The following is a 10143-nucleotide window of genomic DNA, read 5'->3' on the forward strand; positions in this document are numbered from 1 at the left end:
TGCCCATCACCACTTTTGCCAAAGTGCTCCTTGATCTTGTGTACTTTTAGATAGACTACATTACAAATAAACAATATAACTGAAATTCACAAAAGTATATATTTCAACACACATAAAGAATAAAATGAAACTAAAAAATACATACTCACATAATTGTAAATATGCAAGAAGTATATTGAAAATGAGATAATTACTTATATATTTTTATGGCTGAGGGTAAAGGATTTCAAAGTTGAAGTGGTTGGGAAGAGAGAATGCATAACCAACCCTCCTTCCAGGTTTTTAGCGTGAGTCCACTCCTTTTTTTTCTGTATACCGGGGCCGGTATACAGATGAAGGGGCCGTGGTGTCCGAGGGAGGGAGGGAGGGAGGGCTGGAGATCCTGGCGCATGGTCTCTCTCGTAAACTAGTTAGTTAGTGAGGCAGCCCCTACCTCTTCCCCCCCTGCTTCGGGTTCGTCCAATTTCTTCACACTTGGTGAAATTAGGGTTGTGTGTGTGTCTTCCTACCCCCTCTCTCTGCTTCCTTCGCGTTGAGCCAATTCCTTCATTCTTCATGCTTCATGGATGTTTAAGGTTGTGTGTTGCTTCAGCCCTCTCTGCTCTTCCCAATGCATTGCCGTCCTCCTCCTGCTCCTGCTCCTCCCTCTTCGCCTCCTTAACCCTCCTCATGTCCTTATGCCCTTTCTTCAAGCTCCCTCCGCCATGGACCTTGACGATCCTGATGCGAATTCGAAGGAGCGGCGCGAGGAGGAGAACATGATGCGGGATGCATTGGAAGGCCTGCCGGATTGGAGGAGCGAGGATGGTGACTGGGGGAGACGAGGGGATGAGAGGAGCAATCGCATACAGGAGGAGCAGGATTTGGTGGATGCGATCTCCAAGCGTACGCGAGCTCACTACTCGCTCGCTGATATGTCGCTTGATCAACTGGAGACTTTTCTGCAGGAATCGGACGAGGAGGATTATTTCCAAAATGTTGATGATGAAGAGGAGTATCGGAAGTTTTTAGCTGCCGTGCAAGAGAATGTCGGAGCTCAGGATGGTGGCTCGAAGGTGAGGCTACTGAGCATCGTACGCCCTGGACAATATTCCTTTGATTTGCTACTATGTTAGATTCCCTTGGAGATGCGTGCCGATGCTGCTCAATAGATTGATGGCCGAATAGTCGATGCGCTTGAATAACATAATAACTGTAAGTCTTCATATCGATGTAAACGGTACATTTTTTTAGCTCTTTGTCTTAAGTTTCAATCTCCAGGTGCTGTGAGAAGAGATAATACTCGAGCTTATTCTGGATTGAATCATGACATTTCAGAAGCGCTTTTTTGAAATTTATGTCTTGTATGTATGCCACCATAAAGCAGGAGAAAGTGATCGAGTCCAGCGAGAGCGAGGATGAAGATGCTGACTTCGAGGTTGAAATTGAGGAAGCTCTGGAAAGTGATATCGAAGAAAGCTTAGATGGTATTAGTCGGAAAAGAAAACGTGCTCGCCGACCCGTAACCAGAGAGAAGCGGCGAAAAAGAGAGTCTCTACAAAATAGAGTGCTCCTTTCTGGGCGCTCTAAGGCTCCACTCCGGCCCTTATTGCCCTGTGCTCGGAATGTCTCAGTTTCTAATCGGAGTAGGTTTTCAATAGGGAGTGCGGCTAGACCATGGATAACTAATACAAAGATACATCCTTTAGTGTGTGGATTTACAGCTCATCAAATCGGGCAGCTCTATTGTTTGATGCATGAGCATGTGCAGCTACTTCTGCAAGTGTATGTTATGTGTAAATTAGAACCAACAATGCAGCAGACCGCGGTAGATACGTACAGAATGTTGATGGAACTAGTTGAAAAACGTGAGGCTGTTTTATCGTGGAAGAGATGCGCATTCCCTGATTTCTGTTTTCGTCCACCATATATCCACCCTTCTGTTGCTGAGGACGGTGTATCTTGCTTTCAAAATTTCCCGTCCAAAACTCCGCAGGTTGTTGGGAGCAAAGAAGATGTTTCTTCTGCCCGCATGACATCTAGTTTAGGTCCTGGTGACTCTGGAATGAGCGTAGAATCTATCTGCCCAATTGATGGTAGACACTCGGGTGCAACCTTTGCAGAGTCTCTGAATTCCTCTTCAGGGCAGATAGAGACAATCGACAATGCCTTCGGAAGTGAATCGGCTTTATCTGCGTCTCCAACTATTCCGGTGTCGCTACCTTTGGAATGGGTGCCGGCGAGCTCTGGTCCTGTAAGATCGTTAATGGACGTAGCTCCTCTAGCACTTGTAAGGGAGTTCACGGCAGTTGTTGAGAAGTGTATGTTCCATTGTTCCTTCGGATTTCAATTTCAGCTTAAACAGCTCAACTTTGTGGGTTTAGAGGGTGATTGCATCTTTTGCCACAGCCATCATTCCACTGTAATTTCGGATTGTTCTAAGCCTATGATTCAATGCAGTTGTTGAAACCAGGAAGCAGCATTCCCAAGATGAAGCATCAGAGCATTCATTGATACCACTTTTTTCTGTTCGGCTGCAAGTAAGTGATGGTTCAAAATCAACATGTGAACGGATCAAGGCACGCTCCTCATCTCCTCGTCTGAAAAAGACAATGGCAGCAGCACTTGTGGAGAGTGCCAAGAAGCAAACTTTGGCGATGGTTCCCAAGGACATCGCTGTAGCTATGGAGCGATTTTGTCCCCTCTTCAACAAAAGTCTATTTCCGCACAAAGCACCTCCAGCCGCTGTTGCCAATCGACTTTTGTTTACAGATGCCGAGGACGAGTGAGTCCCATTAGTGCCTCTCAACATTGTCTAATGGCTTTGGTGATGGTTATTATTGTCTTGCTCGTCGTGTTTATGTTTTTGCCCACTCTTGAAATGCTAGGTTATTGGCGATGGGACTGATGACCTACAACAATGACTGGAAGGCAATTCAAGAACGGTTTCTTCCATCTAAATCAATGCATCAGGTAAAGTGTAATCGTACAGCTTTTCCATGTCGAAAGATGAATTGTTTGAGCATCAACATCGACGCTTGCGTTCATCTGGGTGTCACGAAGTCCGAGTTCGTCAATCTGAATGCTGTGAATTCAATTCATGATTTACTTGACTGTTCCTTAACGTTTATCTCTATTTAAGTATTACTAGGAAACAACAGCAACTTTAAATTCTCAAATACTCTATCCCAATATGAACAGTAGTTCTGGATATTGCAGAGGGTTTAATAGTTGCTTCGTCCAATTTAACTCTTTCCCGTTACCGCCATGTTCATGAGATATCTTATCTTGGATTTCGATCTATGCAGATTTTTGTTAGGCAGAAGAATCGCAGTTCTGCAAGGGCTCCCCAGAATTCTATAAAGGTGTTCACTTGACAGAGTAATCTCCCGGTTTTTGGTCCACTACTTGTGGTTTGTAATTTCCTATATTGTGATTATTGATACACTGCTTCGCCCTTGAAGCTAATGAGTGGGAAAGGTTGGTTTTCATCATATAATTTGTACACCTAATTGCAAGTTCATGATCCATCACGAATTTAATTTCAGCGTCTTTCAACCATTTGTCATCTTCTATATCTTTTTCTTTGATACAGCATGTCATCCCAGACTTGTCACTGACTACTGGCATACTGCTTGAATGTTTTTTTCAGGCTGTGAGGAAGATGAAGTTGTCTCCACTGACTTCAGATGAGATAGTTTGCATCGAAGAGGTGAGCTACATCCTTATTAATCTGTTGTTAATGAACAGCCCTTCACGTAAAGCTAGGACAGGTTGGACCTGTCATTTGATGTTTCTTATAAACAACTTTTACATGACCTTTCAAAATTGCTGTGATGTGCCGTCAAGCAGTATTGGTTGATTATATTTTGTTTCGTTAATCCTACGAATTTATCAGGCACTGAAGGTGTACAAATATGATTGGGCCAAAGTGTGTCATAACTGTGTACCTCATCGGGACCCAGCGACACTTCCTCGACAATGGCGAATTGCCCTTGGCACTCAAAAATCTTACAAGTCCAACATGAACAGCAAAGATAAACGTAGGCTTTGTGACGCTGGAAAGCGCGAAGGTTTGACCGGCACAGTTGAAAACTTCCTATCCCTGGTACAGTATTCCCGATAACCGAGTATGCTTTTCTGGTACAGGACTGTAAATGTGTATTGACAACTCAACATGAATACACGAATTGTAATCACAATAGATGGTGTTCTATGCAGGAAAAGGTTTATTCGGAACCCTGCAATAAGGCTGGCTGCAGCAGACATAATGAAGAGATGGTGAAATCGCAACCCCATGATGGGTTTTCAAGTGATTTGTGCACTTCAACATCCAGACGCATGTCAGGTAAAATTCTTACAGATACAATCGGACCACTTGCCACTTATTCAAGGCAAAGAAATAAGGATGGTAATTGGCGAACAGATTCTTTCTCCCGATGTCCTGGTACACATGACACTCGGTCGAAATCCTCTAGATGTGTAAATTCCAAAGTCTACACTTCACAACCTTGTATCTCTCGTGCTACAGCCGAACAAACTGTAAAGCTAGCCCCTGGATTGCCACCTCTCAAACTTCCGTCGACTGTGCGGGTCCTGACTCATTCCGAAAAATCTCAACAGCCAGTTCTTGATGTTCATCGCGGCATTGCCAAGACTGGTTCAAAACACAAATCAAACAATTCCTGTTTACGTGGACAAAATTAAACAAGTTAGAAGAGTGCCTGTCGGGTTAAATTCCTTCATATGAGAGATACAATCATTTGAACCTGTCGGTAAGTGGCATGAAGCTGCTTTTCAAATGCACAGTTTGCGGAGACAAATTTGGCATTTCTCGTATTCAGTGTCCAGGGCAGGATTGCGTAAATACGACGGAGTTAACTTGTGCAGTTACAAGTCAGGCACGATTATACATCACCTGGTCTTCACTTGTGTTTTAACAAAGATTTAGAACTTATAAGATTTTTTTGAAGTTCGATCTTGAACACTTTCAATACTGTGCATCGTTTCAGATCAATGATAGTGTGCTTTCACAACTGTAAAGGATTGCGAGACCACAGATTCAGTATTAGCTTCTCCCAGTTGTACAACTGATTCGTATCTTCTTTTTCAAATTGTTCAAATTTAAGGAAACAACATTATTATCAAGTTGGTTACTTGAAACCGTTCTTGTGACAACACTTGATCGAATTTCGTTATCAGAATGCAATTTGGAGTTCAAAGGAACTTTATCCCAGGCTTGTGGGCTATGAAGGTCAATCTAGCTAGCTAGATTCTGCAAGTATAAATTAATCATGAAATTATATTGGTTGTACACTTCAGATTTGTTTCTTTGGTTGAATTTATTGAGTGTAAATGTGTGCATGTTCTTAAAATTGGTTATGAAGTTGAATATATATATATATATATATGTGTGTGTGTGTGTGTGTGTGTGTACCTGGAACACCATGTTAGTATTACACTAAAATGAGTTTGTAACCCTGAATATTTTGTTTTGTTTTGTTTTTGTTTTTTTTTTTTGTTTTTTTTTTTTTTTGGTACATCACAACTTTTATGGACCGTTTACAAATATTGGTTTATAGTTAATCAATAATATTTCTTTCTGTTTTATACACTTATGCAATCAAATATGATATTTTATTCTAGAAACACTTGGATGTCCAAAATCTTTTTGTTTGTAAGTCCTCAACTATTACATTTGAAAATATTCAAAACTTGTGAATACATTAGTCTTTACAACCTTATATTCATAAATTATTCAATGGTTAAAGAACCACCACATGTCCATTCTAAGATACAACTGTTACAGCTACTTATTCATTTTTTCTTATTTTAATAAAAACTCCATTTTTTTACCACTGTTAAAACATATCAACCAACACTGTTGTAAATATTTGCCGATGGTGTTAGGAAAACAAATTTGACATAACTGTTGGTAAAAATAATTGCCATGACAATCTATACAATCACAAAAAGCTCTAAACGAGGAAGTGAGCAAATATAGAGCATTACTCACTTTTTACAAACCTTTGTTTCCTTAGTCAACATTCTTCTAGTTGTTACCTAATATTTTGTATTACAGATATGTATGTATATATATATATATATATATATATATAATTTAAAGAGTTGAACCAAGATAAATTGATTTTCCCCCTTTATTGTCTATAATACTAATTTTACAGTTGTAGTAAAATGTCCAAAATTATATAAATAACAATAACTAGTCGAAATTCACAAACTAAAAATGAATCATGATAAAGGTTTATATGATTTATAAATAAACAATGTGTAAATTTTATTATCAGTGATGATATGTATGTACCAAACAAGACAAAAATAATCATTTCTAAGGTCAGAGTCACCTAATTTATATATGTTTTATTATTATTACTATTTTAAGTTTGGAAAGCAAGTATTAAATTCCTCTGTATGCATATCTAAATTTACCGATTCTCAAATTTGGGTGGTTCCTCAGATAGATTAAAAACAAAATTTTAGAAATTTATTATTTGCAGCTAAGTTTATCATAGAAATTCTCTTTTCTGTTTAAATGCATAAAAAGAGTAATAATAAAATAAATTCAAAATGTATTTGGTATGGAAATCCTTTTGCTGGCAATTCTCATTGATTTCAAATCTTTCTGAACAATAAGAAATCACACTATTTTAATGAAGGTTATTTTACACATCTCTTTGCTTATTACACTTTAAAAAATGAAAAAAATACATATATTCTAAAATAAGACAAATATTTAAAAAGAAAAGTCATTCAATTTTATTTATCTTTTGAAAAATTGCAAAAGAAAATTGTACTTCAAATTCTATTTAGTTTCTTAAAATTATGACCACTGTGTTGATATAATCTACTTTATTACATGTATTTTAATATTTGTAAATAGAATTTTAAAATAATCATAAGTTTCCTTTACAATGTCACTAGCACTTCACCAATGAATCCAACAAGCTCTGAAAAAATGAAGTTTTTTCAAGTGAGAATCATGCTGTGGAATCTTGCATTGCAATTCTATTATTAATTAAAAACTTATTTTTATTTTGAGTTTCATCATTCATATTAATATAAGTTCTATAAGTTTAAGGTGCCACAACAATAGAATAATAACTGTATTAATTTTAATAAATGTTTCTATTTCCACTACAGTTTTTGTGACTACCACCCAAACCCCCCATCCACCACATGTCACCTTTGTTCAAAATCTTTCAAATCAATCAAATTTTCTTTGTTTCATATCTTTCAAACCATAAATTTTGATTAAAAAATAAATTTCATTGAAATCCTATTAAAAAAATATAATTTAGAATACTATATATTTATAATAATACAAAAAAAAAATGGAAAAGCCTTTGCAAGTATAGATATAGTTGAATATGGTTTTGCAACTCTTTAAATGAAGGCCAGGTCGTGCCCCACCAAAAGAACGAACGAACGAACGAACAAACGAAAGAACGAACGAGTGAACAAACGAGCTAACGATCGATGGAATCCGGGGACGAAAGATGGACGAATGAATCCAGAGGATGAAGAAGGGGATGCATGCACAGGGGACATCATCATCCATATGAAGTACAGACATGCATTGGTAATCGATACCTCATTAATCCTATTATAGCCGCCGCCCTGCCCGGCTGCCCTCTTCCTTCTCTCCTTTTCTTTCTTGTCCATTGTATATCCGTTTTTCTTTACACTTACTTTTTCTTTATATATACTTTTCTGAATTTATAGTTTTTAAAACATTTTGCTTTCTGTCTTTTCCTTTCTACGTCTTTCTTTATACATCATTTTCTTTCTCTCTTTCTTGCCCTCGCTCTCTCTCCCTGTGTGTGTGTGAGAGAGAGGGTGGGTGTTTGTCTCCTTGGGCTTGCGCTGTTGTGTATGTGCACTTGTAATTCAATCCACTCATACTCTACTCGGTAGAGGAGCCATGGCGGCCTCCCACTACTGCGCTCTCTCCCTCTCCCCCATCCTCTCTTCTCGCTACCATCGTTACTGCGTCGTCCCTCACTCTCTCCCACCCTGCTCCGCACTCTCCCCGCCTTCCCCCCGACGCCAGCAGCCCTGCCTCAAACTGGGCGTTGATGATCAGGCTCCCATCTCCCCTTCGAAATTGCACATCTCTCATGAGCAATTGTTACAGTTTGAGAGAGTGGGGCATGTCTGTGTGCGGAAGTTGTTTGACTCTCAGGAAATGGGAGGTTTGATCTCGGCAGTGACCGATGCAGCTGCTCGGGAGAAGCTGAACGCTTACAGACACAGGGTGGCAGTGTTGTGCCCTGGTGTGGATCCCTTCTCTTTGCATTCCATCGCTGAGGCTGAGACTGTGATTCGCGAACAGGTTGTGCTCCACGAACCCCCCCCCCCCCCCCCCCCCCCCTTTGCAACCATTTACAGCCAAGTGCTTCGAGGGTATGGTGATTCTTGAACTTTCTTTTAACGTGGAAGTGTGTGTGTGTGTGTGATGGGGACAGGGGACAGATGAACTGGGTTTCCTACAAAACTTCAATCTGCATCAGAAGTCGCATCAAGTCAGACAGTGGGCGAGTCATCCCCGTATGCTGGCCATGGTAGCTGAACTGCTAGGTGCACAAAGGGTCTGTCACTGGCTACCCACAACCTAATCCTTGAGCGCAATTGAAGGCCATTGACATATTCATCAGGTGCATGACCTATTTGCATTCATGGCACCACAAAATCTTTTTTCGAACCCGCCACTAGAGAGGAAAAACAACACGCTCGAAACGTAAAGAATGGCAAGCTAGGCTTGACAGAAGATAGTCTAACCACCTAATGTCCCAGTGTGGCGTAGAGAGGAAACACCACTGGTCATCTTCTTCAGGGCCCTAATTTAACATTTAAGAAGTGTGCACCGATTTGTGTCATTACTTTCGGACATGCTTGAAAGGGCTTCAGGATTTTAGTTGCGAAGTCGTCGCGAATATATAGCCATTGAGAGGGAGATGTGGGCGCAGGTGCGGCTCTACCAGGACTGTCTGTTCCAGAAGATGCCAGGGTTTGGGGTTACCAATTGGCACTCGGATCTAAACATGGTGCCCCTGGATACCAATTCATTTCTCACCGTCTGGATTCCTCTCCGCTCGCTCGCCAAGACAGACTCTAGCCTCCATTTCGCATCAGGTCTGCTCCACAGCCTTTACTCATCTCATGCATTTCGAAGGCACTGGGATAGAGTACCTCATGATCGTTTTGTAAAAGAGTATTGAATGTAATGTGCAGGCTCTCACAGAGATTTCGCACTGGCGTATTGGCAGAACAACCAGGGAATGGCCAACCTTGAGAGCAGGGGCTATCCTGTGGTAGATTACCCCTGCATGACTCTCGGTGATGTGTAAGTCCCCATCCTCCTCGCGATTCAATTCGTTGTCGTGTAAAAGTGATCATCCTCATAATTGCAATTGCGAATCCATTAAGGTGTCCATGTTACGCATAATTTTTCTCCGTCAATTCTTAGAGCAAGTCTACATGAATAGATACATAGTAGTGACAGGATGTTGATTAGGCCGGGATATGATGGGATCGCAGGAGCATACACCATGGGTGGACTTTACATTGGGCTCCAGGGCAACCAGGAACTGGCCCAGCTCGTGCAGCATGGACAGTGAGCTACTTTGCAGATGGGGCAAAAGTGCTGGCGACTCGGCATACGAGACGAAAGCTGCAAGACGAGGATGGGTGGAGTTACCAGGCATGGCGAAAGGATTTGAAGGAAGGCCAGGTAGCGAGGCATCCGTTGCTTCCAGTCGTGTACCCAATCACCATAGACGACTCAAAACAGCAACGACGTGGAACAAAGAAGAAATGAATTACTTCATGTAAGTCGGCTCTTTTCTGTTATCAAGATAGACTTTTCTGGAAATGTTGTTCATGGAGTAGTATAGCAGGTTGGATCAAGCGGCAGTGATATTCTTTTTATATTATCTAGTTGTATGTGTGTATGAAATGAATTACACCGAAGAGATACACTATATTGGTCTTAACTAGGTATTCAATTACGTGTACTGTTTTCCATGTACAATATCGAGTTGAATGAAGTAGTAAACACAGACTGGTGTGTTGCCACATTTCTAAGAAGCAACGTTCTGAACAATACATACATGCATGGGAGTGTCTTGAGGCATGAGTAGTAAT

The 10143-nt window shown here is 40.6% G+C and overlaps 2 protein-coding genes across 5 annotated transcripts; both read left to right on the forward strand.

The window, feature by feature from the left end:
* Positions 1 to 414: 414 nt before the first annotated feature.
* LOC112278145 (uncharacterized) lies at positions 415 to 5215 on the forward strand. 4 transcript variants are annotated; one of them, XM_024511281.3, is made up of 8 exons: positions 415 to 1055; positions 1364 to 2300; positions 2440 to 2764; positions 2868 to 2952; positions 3288 to 3344; positions 3632 to 3691; positions 3878 to 4087; positions 4201 to 5215. In XM_024511281.3, the coding sequence occupies exons 1-8, from the start codon at positions 567 to 569 to the stop codon at positions 4684 to 4686; spliced, it is 2649 nt and encodes an 882-aa protein (XP_024367049.1). In that variant the 5' UTR covers positions 415 to 566; the 3' UTR covers positions 4687 to 5215. The 4 variants fall into 4 exon arrangements, with proteins under 4 accessions (XP_024367049.1, XP_024367050.1, XP_073387889.1 ...); XM_024511282.3 differs by having other exon boundaries at positions 1367 to 2300; XM_073531788.2 differs by having other exon boundaries at positions 442 to 1194; positions 1367 to 2300.
* A 2605-nt stretch (positions 5216 to 7820) lies between these two features.
* On the forward strand, positions 7821 to 10086 carry LOC112277749 (uncharacterized). Its single transcript, XM_024510438.3, has 5 exons — positions 7821 to 8332; positions 8466 to 8588; positions 8967 to 9132; positions 9232 to 9343; positions 9538 to 10086. Exons 1-5 carry the CDS (start codon positions 7922 to 7924, stop codon positions 9815 to 9817), a joined length of 1092 nt encoding a protein of 363 aa, XP_024366206.1. The 5' UTR covers positions 7821 to 7921; the 3' UTR covers positions 9818 to 10086.
* The last annotated feature ends 57 nt before the right edge of the window (positions 10087 to 10143 follow it).

This window comes from Physcomitrium patens, chromosome 26, assembly GCF_059467195.1.
Source record: "Physcomitrium patens ecotype Gransden chromosome 26, ASM5946719v1, whole genome shotgun sequence".
NCBI classification, from domain to species: domain Eukaryota; kingdom Viridiplantae; phylum Streptophyta; class Bryopsida; order Funariales; family Funariaceae; genus Physcomitrium; species Physcomitrium patens.

Bases quoted from the DNA above. Each gene is read 5' to 3' on its own strand.
- LOC112277749 (XM_024510438.3), top strand. From the start codon at position 7,922: ATGGCGGCCTCCCACTACTGCGCTCTCTCCCTCTCCCCCATCCTCTCT. The intron at 8,333-8,465 runs GTTGTGCTCCAC...TGATGGGGACAG, and splicing joins AGACTGTGATTCGCGAACAG to GGGACAGATGAACTGGGTTT. The intron at 9,133-9,231 runs GTCTGCTCCACA...TGTAATGTGCAG, and splicing joins TAGCCTCCATTTCGCATCAG to GCTCTCACAGAGATTTCGCA.
- LOC112278145 (XM_024511281.3), top strand. From the start codon at position 567: ATGTTTAAGGTTGTGTGTTGCTTCAGCCCTCTCTGCTCTTCCCAATGC. The intron at 2,301-2,439 runs GTATGTTCCATT...GATTCAATGCAG, and splicing joins CACGGCAGTTGTTGAGAAGT to TTGTTGAAACCAGGAAGCAG. The intron at 2,765-2,867 runs GTGAGTCCCATT...TTGAAATGCTAG, and splicing joins TTTACAGATGCCGAGGACGA to GTTATTGGCGATGGGACTGA.